This window comes from Erinaceus europaeus, chromosome 3 (assembly GCF_950295315.1).
Source record: "Erinaceus europaeus chromosome 3, mEriEur2.1, whole genome shotgun sequence".
NCBI lineage: Eukaryota > Metazoa > Chordata > Mammalia > Eulipotyphla > Erinaceidae > Erinaceus > Erinaceus europaeus.
In genome coordinates, this window is record NC_080164.1 from 117,799,393 (window position 1) to 117,821,187 (window position 21,795).

The window sequence follows — 21,795 nt, forward strand, 5'->3', positions numbered from 1 at the left end:
GATCATACCTTACATATTTTTTAAATATTTATTTATTCCCTTTTGTTGCCCTTGTTATTTCTTTTTTTATTGTTGTAGTCGTTGTTGGATAGGATAGAGAGAAATGGAGAGAGGAGGGGAAGACAGAGCTGGCCAGTGCTCTCCTCTCTCTTTCTCTTAATATTTCTCTGTATCTCTCATTAAAATAAAAGTTTAATTCACTAATACAAATTTAAATAGAGTAAATGAATAAAAACAAACACAAATAAAACCACTAGTTCTTAAGAGCAAGCTTGGGGGACCCAGGATGAGTACCTACAAAGCAATGTAAATGCTTCCGGTCTAGAAAATAAGTGACCTAGGTTTGGGATCTAAGCATTGTGGGCCAAGGACATAGCTTAGTGTCAGAACACTGGGCTTGTGTACCTGAGCTCCCAGAAACCCCAGGCTCTGTCCAGTACTGTCACAAGCCCCAGCCGAGTGGTCACTCACAATCATCAGTAAACCTTAGAATCTAAGTATGTCACACCATGTGGGGATGGAGAAGTTAAGTTCTGAGTCAATCTATGAGTAAGGCGCCTTAAAGAGTGCAGAGACAGGCACACAGGCAGAAAGAGAGGTCAAGAGAGCAGCTCTCTTTGTTGGGACCTTCCTTCCACTGAGGAGAAGCACTTTGAGGAGAAGGCTTTGTAGTAAGATAGTGATTCTGATCCTCTCCCTCACGTGTGTCTAGACAAGGATGAGCTGGCCAGCCTTCTGAGTCAGCTGGACCAGCCAGTGCCTATGGACACAGCAGCTTGAACTAGTCTTCAAGCCTGGTTTTATCACAGGAGAATCAGAATCTGGGCTGGAGAGATAACAAGAGTGGTTCTGCAAAAGACTGTCATGCCTGAGCCTCCATGGTCTCCCTCCCAGCAACTCCCACCACTGCAATAAACCAGAGCTGGTAAGAACACACACACACACACACACAGAGAGAGAGAGCGCAGGTATAAGAATGTCACAAGTGAGCATCTGCATAACATTTCATAGTTTAAATCAGTAAATTCATGCATCCAAGAAATAGCTCAGCTGCTAGACTTCAGGATTTGCAAGCCTGAGGCTCCTGGTTCTAACTTTGAACTTGTAGGTACCAAGGGTACAGCTCTTAACCTCCTCTCCCTATTTCAAGACTCAATCTCCTATGAATTTAATATTTTTCAAAATATTAGTACATTGGAGCTTTGGTTTATGGAACCATTTTGCAGGTGGGCAGTGAGAGAATCCATTCCTGAAAACATTACCACCTCCTTTGGCTGCACCAGAAAACAAAATGGAGTCCCTGAAATGTGCAAAATAGGCCCAGCCTCAACTGGGAGACAGCCTGGGCTCACCACTCAGGGAGAGTGTGGGTAGGGGATCTGGACCAGTTCCAGAGTGGAACCTTGTCCCTTGCCTGTGCTGGTCTCCAAGAGTTCCTTCCACTCTGTGAGCTGACAATAAGTAAACACAATAAAGGATAGAATTCAGCAAAGAAGAAAAGTTCCATTTTTGGCCAGAGAAGGGGGATTTATGCCTGGTGTGGAAAGAGCAGTGGGATGGGCTAAGCATTGTTTTCCATAGGGAAGGGACCAGCACTTCCTGGGAATGGAGTCCCCCCTCCATCCCCATAAGTGGCCCAGCCCAGTTATGTCCTGGAGAAGGTGGGTTCAATGGTGTGGATCTGAAGTCTGAACCGGAAGACTTTTGGCTTTTGCATCCAAACCCCAGGCTCCTTGCCCAGTCCTCCAGCTCACCGGCTTCTCAGTGAGCCTTTGTCCATTTTCAACAATAGAAGGAGTATGTGTGCCACTAGCATTCTCTGTAATCAGGGCTGTATCTCCCACATCCAACATTTTTCAGATAGAAACAGAGAAAGGTGGTGGTGGTAGGTGGGGCCCTAATCAGTGAGTCCTGAGATTCCCAAACAAACTTGATGGGCCTAGAACTCAAATAAATCCCTCTCTCCATTGTTACCGGCCATTTCTATCAGGATCAACAAAATAAACCCCTTTGTGGGCCCTCATAGGACCTTGCCCTCAACTTGGATCAACAATGGTAGAGAATGTTCTATCCTATGAAGGGAGGATGGACAACATTCACTATGCTACACCTGAGGAAGATGGTTCGATATTGGGGCAGCCTAGAATGTTCCTACTCACAACCACAGAATGTGAGCTCAGATCTAGAGGGATGCAGAGGTCACACAGGCCTCTAAGCTATTTATGGAACCCAGATCACATCAAATCCATGGGGTTTACAGTCAACATTATTTATACCCTTCTCCCATATTAGGGAGCTACTGTCTTCCCTGATACAGATTTCTGGTCCTTTTCCCAGCCACGACATCATCTCCCCAGACAATAATTAGGATCCACCTGGATATCAGATTTCAGGCTCAGGCAAACAAACAAACAAACAAACAACAACAACAACAACAAAAACACTAGTATAGCCACAAGCCCTTTGAAGTTTAATAAAACATGATTGCTACTAGCAATCGACAAAATGGAGGACCCCAACACTTCATCTGCACTATTCCAGCCATGACTGTTCAACAATTTTTTTGGCTTTGTATGTTAACTCTCTTTTCAGCAATTAATTTCCAGATGCTAGCAGGATGCGACCAGACTTTCCTGGACAGACAACCCCACCAATGTGCCTTGGAACTCCGCTTCCCCAGAGCCCTTACCCACTAGGGAAAGAGAGAGACAGGCTGGGAGTATGGATTGACCTTTCAATTCCCATGTTCAGCGGGGAAGCAATTACAGAAGCCAGACCTTCCACCTTCTGAACCCCACAATGACCTTGGGTCCATATTCCAGAGGGGTAAAGCATAGGAAAGCTATAAGGGAAGGGATGGGAAACTGGGGTCTGGTGGTGTGAACTGTGTGAAGTTGTACCCCTCTTTTCCTATGGTTTTGTCAATGTTTCTTTTTTATAAATAAAAAATTTTTTAAAAAAAAGGTGGTGTGTGTGTGGGGGGGGGGGTAAGATTTCATAACAATAGACCTTCCTCTAGAGCAATGGGGGCTAGACTTGAAGCTGGGCAGTCTCCCTGGCAAAGCAGGTGCACTGTCCACATGAGCTATCCTGCTGGCCCAGGAGTCAAAAGTTTTAAGAGCACAATGACTGGAAGATGCTAGAAAGCTGTCTTAGGGCCACATACCCAAGAAAATCTCTTCAGGAGTAATACCAGGACCTTTCAGGCAGGACACCAGCCGCCACAAGGGCATGTGAGGTGAAGTGACAGGTAAGACAAACTCTCCCTGGAGTCGGTATCTCCAGCATGACCCACTGACAAACTGTGGTCTTCAGAGACCTCAGAGGCAAACTGAAAGTTGCTGCTGGTGGCCAGCTGGTCTCCAGGATGGCAGCCTTCCTTCTCCCCAGTGCTCAGTCACAGCCTCTATCCCCCCTCCCCTCTCAATTTCTCTTTGTCCTATCCAGTAAATTGGGGGAGGGGGTGGCCACCAGGATCAGTAGATTCCTACTGCTAGCTCTGAGCCCCAGAGATAACCTTGAAGGAAAGAAAGAAAAAAAATGTAGTATGGGATGGGAAAGATATGATGGTTATGCAAAATGACTCTCATGCCTGAGGCTCCAAAGTCCCAGGTTCAGTCCCCCACACCACCATGAGCCAGAGCTAAGCAGTGCTCTGGTAAAAAAAAACAAAAAAAAAACTTTGCCCTCTTTTAATTGCCTGTTAAATATCCAGAGTCCAGAGAGCCAGGTGGTGGTTTTGAACCTGTTGAATGCACACACTACTGTGCACAAAGATCTGGGTTCAAGACCCTGGGCCCACAGGCAGGGGGCAGGTTTAACAAGTGGTAAATTGGGATTGTAAGTCTCGATCTCTCATTAACAAAAAATAATAAATGAGTACTTTTGGGTGTTTTGGACAGAACAGAGAGAAATTGAGAGCAGACGGGAAGATAGAGATGGAAAGAAACAGCCAGACACCTGCAGACCTGCTTCACCATCTGGGGAAGCGACTTCCCTAGAGGTGGGGAGCCAGAGGCTCAAACCAGGATCCTTGAGCCAATCCTTGCACTTTGCACTATGTGTGCGTAACTCTGAGCACTAACACCCGGCCCCTTAAGCACTTTTGATAGACACAATCCTTACGGAGTCCGGTGGTAGCGCAGTGGGTTAAGCGCAAGTGGTGTGAAGTGCAAGGACTGGCATAAGGATCCCAGTTCGAGCCCCCAGCTCCCCACCTGCAGAGGGGTCACTTCACAGGCAGTGAAGCAGGTCTTCAGGTGTCTGTCTTTCTCTCCCCCTCTCTGTATTCTCCTCTCTCCATTTCTCTCTGTCCTATCCAACAACAACATCATCATCAACAACAATAACCACCACAACAGTAAAAACAACAAGGGCAACAAAAGAGAATAAGTAAATGACACCATCCAAAAATGGGCAGAGGATATGAACAAAACATTCACTACAGAGGAGATCCAAAAGGCATGAAAAACTGCTCTAGGTCACTGATTGTCAGAGAAATGCAAATTAAGAAAACACTAAGATACCACCTCACTCCTGTAAGAATGGCATACATCAAAAAGGACAGCAGCAACAAATGCTGGAGAGGTTGTGGGGACAGAGGAACCCTTTTACACTGCTGATGGGAATGTAAATTGGCCCAGCCTCTGTGGAGAGCAGTCTGGAAAACTCTCAGAAGGCTAGACATGGACCTTCCATATGATCCAGTATACCCCAAGGACTCCATAACACCCAACCAAAAAGAGGTGTGTACTCCTATGTTTATAGCAGCACAATTCATAATAGCTAAAACCTGGAAGCAACCCAGGTGCCCAACAACAGATGAGTGGCTGAGAAAGCTGTGGTATATATACACAATGGAATACTATGCAGCTATCAAGAACAGTGAACTCACCTTCTCTGATCCATCTTGGACAGAGCTAGAAGGAATTATGTTAAGTGAGCTAAGTCAGAAAGATAAAGATGAGTATGGGATGATCCCACTCATCAACAGAAGTTGAGTAAGAATATCTGAAAGGGAAACTAAAAGCAGGACCTGACCAAATTGTAAGTAGGGCACCAAAGTAAAAACCCTGTGCTGAGGGGTAGACATGCAGCTTCCTGGGCCAGTGGGGGGTGGCAGTGGGTGGGAGGGATGGGTCACAGTCTTTTGGTGGTGGGAATGGTGTTTATGTACACTCCTAGCAAAATGTAGACATATAAATCAGTAGTTAATTAATTTGAGAGGGGGAAAATCAATTGTATGTCTCAAAGTTTTTCAAAACACAAACTGAATCTTTTTAATATATAGGCTGTGTATTTGATATGCGGACTCTCTCAAAAGCCTAGACCAAGTAGATCAGAAGCATCCAATAGCACAGCTATATACAAGATACTGGGTACTGTACAGAAAACCCTAACAAAAGGACTTTTCAAAGTTAACCCAATTACCAAATAATGTGATGATAACATTAACTATCGATTGTCTTTTTGAACCCTAAGACAGCAGGAACCTCACATCTCCACTATAGATCCCCTACTTACCCCAGTCCTGGAACCCTTGGATAGGGCCCACTTTCCTGTATGCCTCTCCCAATCCATATCAAATAATATTGCATCCGCCGATCACAACCTAACCAATGCAATGATTGCCACCTCAACATGCTTCACTTCAGACTGTGTCCAGAGACTTCACATGTGGAATGACAACCCTTCAGCTTCATTACTCGGTGAGACCTTTCCTTTCATAGTATACTCTAATTTCAACTCAGGTGGTTCACTTTCTAACAAAGTCCCAAAACCTAGATATAGACCAGGTTCTGTGAGAGAGAGCATATCTTCACACGTATCTATAAACTACTGCAAAATATATACCTGAAAGCAGAAGTACATAAGAGTTTGCAGTGAGTACCTCCCTAACACTTCCTCTCCACTATTCCAAGCTTTGGGTCCATGATGGCTCAACAATTTGTTTGGCTTCGTATGTTAACTTTTCAGTCACCAGGTTCCAGATGCCATCAGAATGCTGGCCAGGCTTCCCTGGACTGAAGACCCCACCAATGTGTCCTGGAGCTCCGCTTCCCCAGAGACACACCCTACTAGGGAAAGAGAGAGGCAGACTGGGAGTATGGACCGACCAGTCAACGCCCATGTTCAGCGGGGAAGCAATTACAGAAGCCAGACCTTCTACCTTCTGCAACCCACAATGACCCTGGGTCCATGCTCCCAGAGGGATGGAGTATGGGAAAGCTATCAGGGGAGGGGGTGGGATATGGAGATTGGGTGGTGGGAATTGTGTGGAATTGTACCCCTCCTACCCTATGGTTTTGTTAATTAATCCTTTCTTAAATAAAAATTAATAATAATAATAATAATAATAATCCTTACCAAACAAGATGGTAATGGCGAAAAAAAACCAAGACGCTTGGCAGGATACTTAAATAAATGCACTTTTTAATGGGGGTGGGTATGATCTCAGACAATTTAAGAATACTTCTTCAGGAAGAGCAGCTTCAGGTAGGCGATGGTGAGGAAGATGATGATCATACAGGCCAGGGCCACGTGGTTCTGCCACAGGCCCCACGGGGAAGTATCAATGCCCTGGTTTGCCAGAAACTCCTCGCCAGTGCATCTGAAAGGCAAGAGAGGGAGGGTGTGGCTTCACTATAGGCACCTGTTGCAGGCACTGCTCTTTAGGTCCTCAGCAATGCCGCCCCCCCCCCCCCCAGGCACTGTGCTAAGCACCCATAGCTCATGCTGAGTCTATCAAAGAAAGAATAAATTTAAAAAATTTACTGTTAAAAAAAAAAAAAAAAAAACAAAGTAGCCAAGGGAAACATTTCTCCAGGTGAAACAGAATGCTGACCCCAGCCACTCACGTCATGGGGGTGGGGGAGGAGACTCACATCAGCTCTGCCCCTCTGCCAGGCCAGCATGAGGAGCCCTGCTGACACTGAGTGTCACTTACATGGCATAGCTGCAGGTGTCATTTGTGGTGAAGTTGAGTCCTGGGCAGAAGTTCAGTCCCAGGAATTCATTATGCTGCAGAGCCTGGAACACAGAGGGGTGTGGCTGCAGTAAGTGGCTTGAAGTTTCCAAACTGCTCCCAAAGAATCATCACAATTGCATCACCGCAGCCTGTCACTGTTATTTCTAAAAACAACCTGAGCTTCAAATTCCCTACCATCCTGTCTTTGTTACGCATCTGAACAACTAGCGCTCTCTTATTTTCCCTGGCAGTCAGAGAGGCCTTGGGTGAGGTGTTGGCTTCTAATCCAAGGGAAAGAAAAAAAGCATTTGGTGAGAGTGGAAGCTGCTGGCTGGCTTCCTCCATATCTCCTTCTCTTCCTCTGCCAGTATGGAGTCTCATAAACACTATCATTGAAACAATACTTCTTAACTAAAGTGAACAATCTTTTGCATTGTTCTTGTCTGTTTTTCACCAAAACAGATACAAATCTTGGGAACTATACATTTAATTACAGGAGGTCAGGGGACAATTTACTTTGGGCTTGACTAGTGGTGGGAGTCCTCGGCTGGCTGCACTGGCTGCCCCCTGCTTCTCATCCACTCCCCCTTTCCATCTCCGGTGTACTCGGGGCACCATCTCCTCCTAGCCCCTGACTGACTTGAAACATGGGTATTTTTTCAACATTTCCTTTCCTTTATTTCATCTTTATCACACACACACACACACACACACACACACACACACACACACACACACACACAGTGAGAGGCCTGAGCACTATTCAGCTCTGGCTGACAGTGCTGGGGAGTGAACCTGGAACCTAGGAGCCTCAGGCATGAAAGTCTTTTTGCAGAACCATTATACTGTCTCCCCATCCCTCTAGTTATTTTTATTTTTCATCAGCTAGTCTATCTTTCTCCCTCACCATGCGTTGTCTCTCTATCCTTAACCCCTCCATCAGCAGGGCCAGTGGAGACGTCTCTGATGATCATAAAGAGGACTCTAGACTTCACAGGAGACCCTCATTCATTGACACCCACAGGATGCACACAGCTCCCAGCCTGGGACGTGACACACGCTGCTCCTAGCCTGGAGAACTGGCCACACAGACCAGGAAAGCAGACCTTACCGCATAGCCATAACGAGGGATGCTGAAGTACTGAATCCACGAGAGCCAGGGCACCACTGTTCTGAGGTTCACCAACAGCCCTGAAAAGATCTAAAGAAAAGAAGAGAAAAGAAAAAACAAACAAAAAAGTGAACCCCAAGAATAAGGGTTGGTAGAGTCATTTCCTGGATTAACCTAAAGAATTCTTCCCAGCAGTGCCCTCAAATTACATACCCATTTCAGCCAAGACCACCTTGTCCTGGAACTCCTGTCCACTACTCTGAGTTGTGGCATGTGGATAACTCCAGCTGTTTTCCAGCCTTTCAGTTTTTATATTATTTTTTTCTTTCTTTTTATTCAATAGGAAAGATGGGGAGGGATATGGGGAAGAAGGGAGGGAGGAAGGGGAGAAGAGAGAGAGAGAGACCTATAGACCTGCTTCACCACTTGTGAAGCTTCCCCACTGCACATGGGGACCAGTGACGTGAACCAGGGCCCTTGCATTTAAGAATGAGCAGACTGCACTAATTTCTATCACTGCCTTGCCCTGCCAAGCCCAAGCTGTTTATAGTCATAATGGCACGACAACATAACTGTGATACATATTTCATTGATAGAAAGAACTTTAGGTGTCCAAGCTTTGACTTTCTCCAGAATGGCATACAGTGGTGAAGGAGGGGTGCAAGTATTTCTCTTTCTCTCTTTATTTCCCATTCCTCTCAATTTCTTTGTCCTAGCAATAATACTAATAATAGTAATAATAATACAGTTCTATATGGGCTGGCAAAGTAACTCCCTAGACAATATGCTGCTTTGCCATGGAACCCAGGTTCCAGCACAGCCCCCATCACATTGGAGATAAAGCTTTGGTGCTATAGTCTCTCTCTTTCTCTCTCTCTCTCACACTCTCTCTCTCTCTCTCTCTCTGTGTGTCTCTCACTGTCTCTGTTTTTCTGTCTCCTATCAGAATAAGTCAAGCCTGGAGCAGTAAAACCTCAGCAACAACAGCAAAGGTCTTTCGTTTGTTTGTTTTTAAGATTTTATTTATTTATGAGAAAGTTAGGAGGAGAGAAAGAACCAGACATATGCTGTGGGGGATTGAACTCAGGACCTCAGGCTTGAGAGTCCAATGCCTTATCCACTATGCCACATCCTGGACCACAACAAAGGTTCTTTACACAACTTTTAAATTCTAATACATCAGAATACCTAATACATCAGACAGGTGGACCAAGTTTTGTACTTTGGAGGGTTTTTATTGGATGACAGTACACACAAGCAAGGTTTATCACTTCCTTTTTTATTACTTATATCATTTTTTTTTACATTTGACAGTAAATATAATAGTTTGTACATGCATAACATTTCTCAGTTTTCCATATAACAATACAACCCCCATCAGGTCCTCTGGCATCCTTTAAGGACCTGTGTTCTCCCCCCAAAAAAAACCACCCCAGAGTCTTACTTTGATGAAATGCAGCAACTCCAGTTCAGGTTTTACTTGTGTTTTCTCTTTCAATCTTTTTTTTTTCAACTTCTGCCTGAGAGTGAAATCATCCCACATTCATCCTCTGTTCCTGACTTATTTCACTTAACATGATTTTTTCAACCTCCAACCAAGATCGGCTGAAAAGGGTCAAGTCACCATGTTTAATAGCTGAGTAGTATTCCATTGTGTATATAGACCACAACTTGCTCAGCCACTCATCTGTTGTTGGACACCTGGGTTGCTTCCAGGTTTTGGCTATTCCAAAGTGTGCTGCTAAGAACATATGTGTACACAGATCTTTTTGGATGGGTGTATTGGGTTCCTTAGGATATATCCCCAGGCGAGGTAGGTCCATTTCTAGCCTTCTGAGAGTTCTCCAGACTGCTCTCCACAGAGGTTGGACCAGTTTACATTCCCACCAGAAGTGCAAGAGAGTTCTTTTGACCCCACAACTTCTCCAGTATTTGTTGCTGCTACCTTTTCTGATGTGTGACACTCTCAAAGGAGTGAAGTGGTATCTCATTGTTGCCTTTATTAGCATTTCTCTGACAATCAAAGACTTGGAGCATTTTTTCTTGTGTTTCTCGGCCTTTTGGATCTCTTCTCTGGTGAATATTCTGTCCATGTCCTCTTCCCATTTTTGGATGGGGTCATTTGTTTTCTTGGGGTTGAGTTTGGCAAGCTCTTTATATATTTTGGTTATTAAACTGGTTTATCACTTTCATTTGGACTGGTGGCTTTCAAGCTCAGCAGTGGAAGGATTTAGCTTTGGCAAGAGCCTGTAATTATTCCCTGCCCTTGAAAGCCCTCCAGCCCACTCCCTCCTGCTCCAGTAGAAAGGACTTGTGCGGGAGTCGGGCTGTAGCGCAGCGGGTTAAGCGCAGGTGGCGCTAAGCTCAAGGACAGGCGTCAGGATCCTGGTTCGAGCCCACGGCTCCCCACCTGCAGGCAGGTCCCTTCACAGGCGGTGAAGCAGGTCTGCAGGTGTCTGTCTTTCTCTCCCCCTCTCTGTCTTCCCCTCCTCTCTCCATTTCTCTCTGTCCTATCCAACAACAACAACATCAATAATAACTACAACAATAAAACAATAAGGGCAACAAAGGGAATAAATAAATAAAAATTAAAAAAAAAAAAAAAAGGACTTGTGCAGGAAGTCAGATGCTAAGCACTTGCTTCAGGGGGTGGAGCAAGGAGGCCACCAGTACCCCTTGCTGCTGACTCTTCTCTGCACTTGCAAAATGTAGGCATATGTGAAGCTAGGATGAAGTGATGATTAGAAAGGGTGTGGCGGGGAGGAAGCAAGCAGAAAAAGGCTGATCTAAGAGGAGGTCAGGAGCTCAGAAAGGAGGAGGTCTAGCACTGGGTGGACTTGAGAATTTTTCAGTATGTTTAAATACTCCCTTTTCAACAGACCAGAGAGAACTAGGATAGACTAAACAGGTCGACTAGCCCAGCCAGACAGGCTCTGTTTCCTGTGGAGTTTAGATTGTTCTCTGGGAAGATTAGTTGTTCATCTAACTGAACTATCAGAACCTCAGGACAAAGAGACTGTGAGTTGCTATCGGCAGGGCAGAAGTCAGGCAGTTACCCTGCCAGTCTAGCAGGGGCTCTTCCAGCCAGACTCGGGCTGCTCTCTAGCTCTGATCTGTGGAGCTTTACCATACATCACCAAGATCTTTTTTTCTTTTTTTTTATAAGCCACTTTTTAATTTGTGATTAATGATGGTTTATAAAATTTAAGAACTCTCTCTAGCAGTTGCTCAGTACTCTCTGGTCACATATCTCTGCATCTTTCACTCTTTATTTCTCCTTCAATAAAATAGGTTTTTTTTTTAAAGTTTGTAAGATTTGGAGAACAGTATAGAGAATCCTTAAAAGAAATAGCAATACCACTTTTGGGTGTTTTATCCAAAGACATGAAAATACGGGGTGCAGGGGGGGGAAACTAGGTAGTGATACACCTGGTAGAGCATACATGCTACAGTGAACAAGGACCCAGGTTCAAGACACCTGCATGGGGGGGGTTACAAGTAGTGATGAAGTGCTACAGGTGTCTCAATATCTCTCTTCCTCCGTATCTCCCTGTATCCTCTCAATTTCTCTGTCCTGATCCAAAATAAAGAAATCAGCTAAATGAAAGTTAAATGTTTTTTTAAGTAAACACTACTTCAAAAGGACATGTGCACTTTTATGTTCATAGATGTATTATTCACAATAGCCAAAGAGTAGAAGCAGACTATGTGTCCATCAGCAGATGACTTGATAAAGAAGTTATGGGATATGTAGTCTGTGGAAGACTACTCTGCAATCAAAATGGATGGAGGTGGAGGTGATTCTGCTTGTTGAAGTAAGTACTTATTTACTTTTATAAGAGAACAAGACAGAAAGACCAGAGTATTGCACAACTGTTGCTTAGAATGTTGCTAGGGACTGATCTTGGGAACTCTGGTGCCTCAGGCAAGTGAACCAAGGTGGATTATCTCCTCAGTCCAAGAATCATCTTTTAGAAGCTCATTCATGAAATTATATTCAAACTGCAGCAAAAAAAAAAAAAAAAAAAACAACTCTGCGTACAGTCACAGAACAGCTGACACATTCTCTAGTTAAAAACCCACACTTCATGTATTAGACCTCCAGAGCCCCACAGACAGACCCCCAAAGAGTGTTCTAGGAGGCAGCGGCTACTCACCATCATGAAGACGAAGGAGATGGTCATGAGGAGCGTGGCTATGGACACCACGCTCTGGCCCGCGGCGATGGCCAGGGACATGGAGCTGGCTGTGTACGCCACCATCATGAGCGTGAACATCATGATGAAGAAGGATGTCACCACAGGCTTCAATCCTTGGGAAGAGAGGAGCAGGTTAATCCCTATGTGGATTCGGGATTGTGTACTGTGCAGCAACAGAAACCGATGAACTGCCAGCCACCTGGCCTCCCCACTGTACAATTGGCTGGCTCTTCTATGCTAACTGTTCACAACTAAAAATCTGAGGCCCAAATGAATGAGAGAAAGAAGGGATAAGGCCAGGCAGCACTCTGGAACAATCAGGGCCAGGGATCAAACTTGGGGCCTCATGCTTGGAAGTTCAGAGTTTTGCCACTGCACCACCTCCCAGGCTGCTTTAACAAGTATTTTTTATTAGACCAACACTCTCAAAGTGACTATCTTACATAGCACATATGTGTAGTCAGTGACACCACCAAGGTCTGCTAGTTGTGTTCTTAGCTCAGCTATTTCAACTTTCAGCTCTCTAATATCCTTGATATAATCAGTGTTTTCTTCCAGAGTCTGATTTGTTGTTTCTGCATTTCTGATGACAATTCCTTCAAACTCTTTACTCACTCCCGTGACTATTTCTTTAACTAGCATTTGACTGTTGACCTCTTTATTTTGTGCTTCAGCTTTTGGGGGTGTTTTAATTGGACTCTTGTCCTGGTTCATTTCTCCAATATTTCTTCTTTTTGGCTTAACCATTTTATATAGTATGTTATGAAGTCCCTCTATCAGTACTTTTCAAATTACTGATTACTCTTGCCTGGATTCACTTGTGTTTAAGTAAGATACTTAAGGAGTTCACAGTGGTGGAAATAGTTGTTTCAACATTATTTCAATCCCTGACTTGGAGCACAGTAGCTGTTAAAGCCTCTTTTGTTCTTTTTCTTCCCTGTAGGCTATGGGAGCCCGAGGGCTTTTAAACTATAAGTAGGCTTCCTCTCCTGGGACAACTAGGAATATCAAGGAAGACCACCTGGGACCACAACAAGACAGGACTGGAGTGACTTCAGGAACCTACCAGATCACTGGTGAATGCAAACACATGTGGTTCGTAGACAGAGAGGAGCCTAGGGAGGGATTGGGTGGCTGTAACAGTCCGGCAGTTTACCAGTTGGGACACCACCTCCACTCTGTTCCACCAAGAAGGTGACAGCTAAAGGGCGGACTCCTCTGAGACTCACCAAATGCAACTATGAGTCTCCATTGCTAGTGTCCTCAGAATCTGGAGCAGCGGCAGGGAGGCCCTGTGCTGACACCAGGGAACAGAGAAGTAACCAGGAAACTCAGGAGAAGAACTATACCTCTGTGGCCTAGTGATGGGGCTGTAAAAGTCTCTTTGCATAACCATTGGATTATCTCTGCCACGCCCTGCTTCATCTCTTGGTCAGGAGTCTACTCATAGTTTAAAAGAAGTCTACTCATAGTTTAAAAGCCCTCAGACTCCCATTGGCTACAGAGAAGAAAAAGAACAAAAGAGGCTTTTAAGCCACTGAGCTCCAACTCAGGGATTAAAATACTATAGAAACAACTGTCAATTTCCACAACTGTGAACTCTTTAATTATCTTACTTAGACACAAGTCAATCCAGGCAAGAGTGATCAGTAACTTGAAAAGTACTGATAGAGGAACCTCATAATATACTATATAAAACTGTTAAACCAACAAGAAGAAATATTGGAGAAATGAACCAGGACAAGAGTCCAATAAAAACACCCCCAAAGGCTGAAGCACAAAATAATGAGGTCAACAGCCAAACAGTAAGGAAATAGTCACAGGAGTGAGTAAAGAGTTTGAAGGAACTGTCATCAGAAATGCAGAAACAACAAAGGAGACTCTGGAAGAAAACACTAATTATCGCAACATTATTAGTGAGCTGAAAGCTGAAATAGCTGAGCTAAGAACACAACTAGCTGAACAAGCTAAAACAGGATCACAACAGGGTAGCAAAATAGAGGAACTCCAGAAAAGAGTAGAGGGGAGAGAGAATAGAATCATTGAGGCTGAAGACAGAATTAGCAAGATCAAGGATGAATTAAAGAAAACTAAAAAAGAAGTAAGAGCTCTCAAAAAAAGGCTAAGAGATACTGACAACAAAAACAGAGACCTATAAGATGACTTCAAAAGAAATAATATATGCATTATTGGCTTACCAGAGGAAGAAAGAGAGGGAGGGGAAGAAAGCATTCTTCAGGAAATAATAAATGAGAACGTCTCTAGTCTAGACAACATCAAAGACATAAAGGTTCAAGAAGCCCAGAGAGTCCCAAACAGAATTAACCCAGACTTAAAGACAACAAGAAACATCATATTTAGAATGGAAAGGAATAAGGATAAAGAAAGGATTCTGAAGGCTGCAAGAGAAAAACAAAGAGTCATCTACAGAGGAAAACCCATAAGATTAGCAGCAGACTTCTCAACACAAACACTACAGGCCAGAAGAGAATGGCAAGATATCTATCCAGTGCTCAATGAGAAACAATTTCAACCAAGACTACTGTATCCTGCTAGACTGTCATTCAGACTAGATGGAGACATAAAAAACTTCTCAGACAAGCAACAGTTGAAAGACTCAACTATCACCAATCCTTCCCTGAAAGAAGTTCTGAAAGTTCTCCTATAAACAGTCAGACCACCATAAATAAGGCATATATCAGAACACTCTAAAACTCTACAAGAATGGCGTTAAAATATCTTCAATCTTTGATATTAATAAATATCAATGGCCTGAATTCACCTATTAAAAACACAAAGTAGGAAGATGGATCAGAAAACACAACCCAACAATATGCTGTCTACAGGAAACCCACCTAACTCAACAAGACAAACACAGACTCAAAGTGAAAGGATGGAAAACTATCATACAGGCCAATGGCCCACAAAAAAAGGGCAGGAACATCTATTCTCATATCTGACATGATAGACTTTAAAATAAATAAAATTTAAAAAGATAGGAATGGACACTACTTAATGCTCAGTGGATCAGTCAATCAAGAGGACTTAACAATTATTAACATCTATTTACCCAATGAGAAGCCATCTAAATACATCAAACATCTACTGAAAGAGCTACAGCAATATATTCACCACAGAAGAGATCCAAAAGGCCGAGAAACACATGAAAAAATGCTCCAAGTCTTTGATTACCAGAAAAATGCAAATAAAGACAACAATGAGATACCACTTCACTCCCGTGAGAATGTCATACATCAGAAAAGTTAGCAGCAACAAATGCTGGAGAAGTTGTGGAGTCAAAAGAACTCTCCTACACTTCTTGTGGGAATGTAAACTAGTCCAACCTCTGTGGAGAGCAGTCTGGAGAACTCTCAGAAGGCTAGAAATGGACCTACCCTGTGATTCTGAAATTCCTGTCCTGGAGATATATCCTAAGGAACCCAACACACCCATCCAAAAAGATCTGTGTGCACATATGTTCTTAGCAGCACACTTTGGAATAGCCAAAACCTGGAAGCAACCCAGGTGTCCAACAACAGATGAGTGGCTGAGCAAGTTGTGGTCTATATACACAATGGAATACTACTCAGCTATTAAACATGGTGACTTGACCCTTTTCAGCCGATCTTGGTTGGAGGTTGAAAAAATCATGTTAAGTGAAATAAGTCAGGAACAGAGGATGAATATGGGATGATTTCACTCTCAGGCAGAAGTTGAAAAAAAAGATCGGAAGAGAAAACACAAGTAAAACCTGAACTGGAGTTGCTGCATTTCACCAAAGTAAGACTCTGGGGTGGGTGGTTGGGGGGTGGGGGAGAATACAGGTCCAAAAAGGATGCCAGAGGACCTGATGGGGGTTGTATTGTTATATGGAAAACTGAGAAATGTTATGCATGTACAAACTATTGTATTTACTGTTGAATGTAAAACATTAATTCCCAATAAAGAAATTTAAAAAAAGAAAAGAAGGTCATAGTTTAGAAAAAAAAAAAAAACGTGATTTCATTTTTTTCAGCCCATCTGGGATGGAGGTTGAAGCAATCATGTTAAGTGAAGTAAGTCAGAAACAGAAGGATGAATATGGGATGATTTCACTTTCAGGCAGAAGTTGAAAAACAAGATCAGAAGAGAAAACACAAGTAGAACCTGAACTGGAGTTGCTGTATTGCACCAAAGTAAAAGACTCTTAGATGGGTAGGTGGAGGGAGTACAGGTCCTGGAAAAGGATGACAGAAGACCTAGTGGGAGTTTTATTGTTATGTGGAAAACTGAGAAATGTTATACATGTACAAACTATTATATTTACTGTGGAATGTAAAACATTAATCCCCTAAATACAGAAAATCAAAACAATAAAATAAATGGTGAATTCACCTTCTTCACCTCATCTTGGATGGAGCTTGAAGGAATAATGTTAAGTGAGATAAACTAGAAAGAGAAGGATGAGTACTGTATGATCTCACTCACAGACAGAAGTTGAAAAAACAAACACACAAACAAACAAGAATGGCCACTGGAAATGGTGGAGTTGTTCACACACCAACCCTCAGTGACAACCTTCATAGCAAACATAAATAAATGAACTGTCATGTATAAATGTTTCAAAACTTTAGGATGGAATTGGTTTCATTCAAATGTAGTACAGAAATAACCAAAGCAAACAAACCAGAAAAATAAAACAAATAAAATTTAGTCTTGGTAAAAATAAATATAAATATGGCAGTTGCCAGAGGAACATGGGAAAAGGTGGGAAGGGTGGAGTGGGGATCACTGTACAATGTGAGTCTGTTTTTCCCAAATTGTGCTGTTGTTCTTTCTGTCACTGGAGCTCCAGGTTGACTTTTTCAGACAGACAGAGACAAAGAGAAAGTGACCATAGCTCTGATGCTTCCTTCAATGTGGAGAGGGCTGGGCTTGAACCCTGAACCCAAACATAACTAAGCAAGTGAACTCCAAGGGCGTTATCTTGCCTGCCCTATACTTCCTACACTTTATGCACCGTAAAACAATAGTAGGTCAATAGCATCTTTTTTTGGGGGGTAGGTGGAGGAGAAATACAAAAAATAATGAGTAAACAAAACTCAGGGGATAGAAAGACAGTGTAGTGGTAATAATGCACAAGGCTTGCATAGGAGAGGTTGCATGTTTGATCCCCAAGTACTATCAACAGCCAGAGTTGAGCAGTGTTCTGGTAGAACATAATAATAACAATAATTTGTTTAAGATTTATTTATCTATGAGAGAGAGTAGAAAGGTGGTAAGGAGAAAAAGAGAATCAGAGCATCACTCAGGTACACGTGATGGCAGCATTCAAATCAGGATCCTGTGCTTGAGAATCAAATGTTTAGTCTACTATACCACCTCCTGCATCACTAATATTAGACTCTTCTCTTCTCTTCTCTTCTCTTCTCTTCTCTTCTCTTCTCTTCTCTTCTCTTCTCTTCTCTCTCTCTCTCTCTCTCTTCTCTTCTCTTCTCTTCTCTTCTCTTCTCTTCTCTTCTCTTCTCTTCTCTTCTCATTTTAAGAGGTCAGCTTGGGAAAAGTACTGACAGAAGCATCCTCAGAAACAGTTACCCCACAGACTAAACAATGGCAGATGCTTCTTTATCTCCTAACTCAGCTTATAATTTTGAGAAACCAAACAAGCTTGCAAGAGAGAGAGAGTAGTGGACTTCCCTTCACCCCTCAAGAGGCACACCCTTTGTGCCCTTGCTCACCTAGCAGGAAGTATGTTATGCACGTGAATATAATACTGGGCAGCATCCTCATGGGTAGCAGGTCTGACAGCAGTTTTCCAAAGAAATAGGATGACACCCTGTAGTATCCACTGATGTACTCGTGTCTGGAACACAGAAGCCCATGTCAGGCAGCCCACATTAGCCTCAGAACCCCTTCCCCAGAATCTTCTTTCCGGTCTCTGATTCCTTGTGCTCAGTGGACTCTGGCAGCAACCTGGGATCCCATCAAGGACCTAATTCTGGAGGGAAGCCCATACCCCCAGGTCTGCAGGCCCCTTGCTGGAGCTGAGACTCACTCACATGAAGAGCTTCTTCTCAACCACAAAGAGTTCCACAGCTGACACACTGCTGAAGCACTGGTTGGTGGTGAGGAAGAAGAGCACCCCGGCTCTGTGAGGAGAGGAAGGAAACTGAGATCAAGTTTCTCCCCATTTGATTCTTTCCTAGACACTGAACATGTGACCCTGTGGCTGAGACACAGGCAACTGAGCCCCCCTTGGGGCATCTCTCCACCTCCCTGTCTCCACAGAGGTGACCTGGAGCTCCACAGAGCACAGCTGGAAATTTCTAGTCAAGGGGTGTGGCTGTGGAATGAAGGCGGACACACACACACACACACACACACATACACACAGCTCTGTGAAATCCATCTCCCTCAGAGTTTAGAGATGGTGTCTTTCAGCAGTGAGGAGTGGTGGGTGGGGTTCTCACAAGGGAGCAGCACAGGGGAAGGAGAAAAAAAAGAAGGGGCTTGGTTGTTTTAAATCCAAGTGGCTGGGGCCAGGTGGTGGCGCAACTGGTTAAGCGCACACAGTACAGTGTGTGAGGACCCAGGTTCAAGACCCAGGCCCCCATCTGAGAGGGGAACATTTCACAAGTGGTAAAGTAGACATGCAGGTGTCTCTCTGTCTCTCTTCCTATCTCCCCCTCCCCTCTCAATTTCTCTTTGTCTCTGTCCAATAATAAATAATTAAAAATTTAAAAAAATTCACATAGCTGAGCCACCTAGGAAAGGAAAAGCAGTGGCTAAGAGCTAACTCTTATCAGAGAATGAATGATGTTCTTTTCTGTTTTAAAACATGGCAGATATACTAAACACAACTAGTTTTTGCTTTCAATCTCAGCAGCTTGAATGGTCACTTTAAAGCTGGGGAGATAGTGGTCCTGCCAAAAGACTTTCATGCCAAAGAGTCCCAGGTTCAATCCCCAGCACTACCAGAAACCAGTGCTCTGGTCTCTATCCAGGACCAGGAAACTTAGGGCCTTTCTCTCTCTCTCTCTCTTTCTCTCATTCTTGAGGGCCAACACATGTCCATTTGTTTACCTTTCTCTCTCTTTTCTGTCCCTGCTTTGCTTCAATGAATGCCTGTCTCCGTGCAACTGACAATCTCCTGTGATTCTTCCACGTAGATAATTCATCGAGGACCATCACCCCCAGGAGCTTAAAGGGACCCCCTATGCCCTGTCCTCTCCTCCCCCTACACTAGTGCTGTATGCTCTGTCTCTCCAGAGGGTACAGACTACCACTTCCCAGCACATTTGGGAGCAACCCAGAGCCTTCACCTCTCAGGGAATGTAAGAAGAGAAACAATAGCATGACTGTGGAAATAGCTGTAACAATAATCTCACAGTAAGATGACACTACCTGCTCCCATGCAAATGTTTCATTTTTCCTGAGTGAGCCACTTTCATGCATCTGTTTCCTACCACTAGCCTTTTCTAGACATGAAAATGGATTCTGCTGAAGTTATTGCAACTTTCCTTAGAAGTTTCATGAGGAGAAAACTATCCCTCCTCTGGCTGGAGGGGAGACCTGGGGCGGGGGGAAGGGGGCAGTGGTGGTGGAACATGGAGACAAGCTCAAGGGGAAGCTCTGGTTTTTCCTGCTGACAAGACCCTGTCACAAAGCTTTAACACATTTCTTCTCTTTATTTTGTGCTGAAGTGACACTACAGGTTTCAGGCATGTATCATTCTCAGTCAGTGTCTATTGATAACATCCAGCTCACAACCATCTCCCAAATTCTGTCCTTCCCCACAGGACAGGCCCTGCACTCACACATGCACACATATATGCTTGCGCTCAGTCTATCTGTCTATCTATCTATCTATCTATCTATCTATCTATCTATCTATCTATCTATCTATCTATCTCTCCTTCATTCCACTCCTGTAACCATTGATTTGGTCTTAAAGTCTAAACATGTCTTTTCATTTTCTTTAACTTGATGAAAAATATGGATATACTCTCACAGGAACTAGAGGACGTAAACTAACACTAAGTGGTAACCACCTAGCAGTGGCTAAGAGGTGAGTCCCAAGTACCTTCCCTTCTCAAACAACTCAAGATCCAGAGAAAAAATTAACTGAAGAGCAGCAGCCATAGAGGAGGTAGATTGGACTAAGCAACATTTTAAATTTTGTGCATCAAGGGAATCTACCAACAGAGCAAAAGAAAAAACCCACAGAATGGCAGAAAATATTTGCTAATTATATATGTGAGGGTAATAGAGAACTCCGACACTGTAAAAAAAATACACTGTAAAAATGGGCATCAGGGTCCTGTGAGGTAGCCCACCTGGAAGGGAGTCTGCTTTGCCATGTGCACATACACAACAACTCTTCCCTTCAACTATCAATTCACTGTTCATTTTCCCTGCACACGTCCCAAATTAAAATTCTCTACTATTACTTCTTTTGTCTTTGTCTTTTCTGTTCTATTTCTTTTTCATTTTTAATTTGGTGGGATGCAGAGGAAATTTTCTTATTTTGTTAATCCAAATTCTTAATGGATTTTCATAGGCTTAGAAGAACTTACAGCACATTCTCAAAATCAAGTTCCAAAAGGACCTACCTGTTCTGAATTCCTGCAGGATCATTTGTCAGGCCATAAAAGATGACACCCACAACCAGTCCCAGGATGATGGTAATAATGATCTTTACAGAAAGTAAACAAAAATCTTAAAAGTTTTACTTAAAGCTAGAAACTCAAAATAACATTTATTATTATCACGTATATGTCTATGAAAACAAAACAAAGCAAAAATTCAAACCAAATAAATCTACACCAAACGTCACCAAGGCACATAATAATTAAAATGGAAAAGAGCAAAGATAATGACAGAGTTTCAAAAACAGAAAAAAAAAAAAAGCGGTGGGAGATGTGGTGGCACATCTGGTTAAGTGTACATACTACAGTGAGCAAGGACCCGGGTTCAAGCTCTTGGTCCCCATTGCAAGGGGAAATCCTCATGAGTGGTAAAGCAGGGCTGCAGGTATCTCTCTCCCTCTTTATCTCCCTCTCCCCTCTTAATGCCTCTATCGAATAGTAATAATAACAATAACAACAACAATAATAATAATAATAATACAAAGTTACCTATAAGACCATCAGTTGATTTTACAATAGAAACTCTGAAGTTTTGGGGGCTAGGCAGTTGCACCGCGGGTTAAGTGCACATGGTGCAAAGTGCAAGGACCTGCACAAGACTGGTGTAAGGAACCCAGTTCAAGCCCCTAGCTCCCCACCTGCAGAGGGTTGCCTCACACCTCACAAGTGGTGAAGCAGATATGCAGTTGTCTTTCTCTCCCCCTCTCTATTTTCCCCTCTTCTCTCTATTTGTCTCTGTCCTATCCAACAAAAATAGCTATAACAACAATAACAGTAACATCCACAACAAGGGCAACAAAATGGGAAAAATAGCCTCCAGGAGCGGGGGGTTCATAGTGCTGTCACAGAACCCCAGTGAAAGCCCTAGAGGAGAAAGAAAGAAAGAAAGAA

At 43.4% G+C, this 21,795-nt stretch overlaps 1 protein-coding gene across 2 annotated transcripts in view; it reads right to left on the reverse strand.

Annotated features, from left to right (window-relative positions):
• Nucleotides 1–6,412: 6,412 nt before the first annotated feature.
• The window catches only part of ABCG2 (ATP binding cassette subfamily G member 2 (Junior blood group)), a 71,739-nt gene continuing 56,356 nt past the window's right edge, over nucleotides 6,413–21,795 (reverse strand). For both annotated transcript variants that reach the window (XM_060187788.1, XM_060187789.1), the window contains 7 exons: nucleotides 20,869–20,951; nucleotides 18,316–18,405; nucleotides 17,995–18,119; nucleotides 12,236–12,390; nucleotides 8,079–8,168; nucleotides 6,947–7,029; nucleotides 6,413–6,610 (listed from right to left, as the gene is read on the reverse strand). In XM_060187788.1, coding sequence (XP_060043771.1) covers nucleotides 6,463–6,610; nucleotides 6,947–7,029; nucleotides 8,079–8,168; nucleotides 12,236–12,390; nucleotides 17,995–18,119; nucleotides 18,316–18,405; nucleotides 20,869–20,951 — 774 coding nt within the window. In that variant the 3' untranslated portion in view covers nucleotides 6,413–6,462. The remainder of the gene's footprint in view (nucleotides 6,611–6,946; nucleotides 7,030–8,078; nucleotides 8,169–12,235; nucleotides 12,391–17,994; nucleotides 18,120–18,315; nucleotides 18,406–20,868; nucleotides 20,952–21,795) is intronic.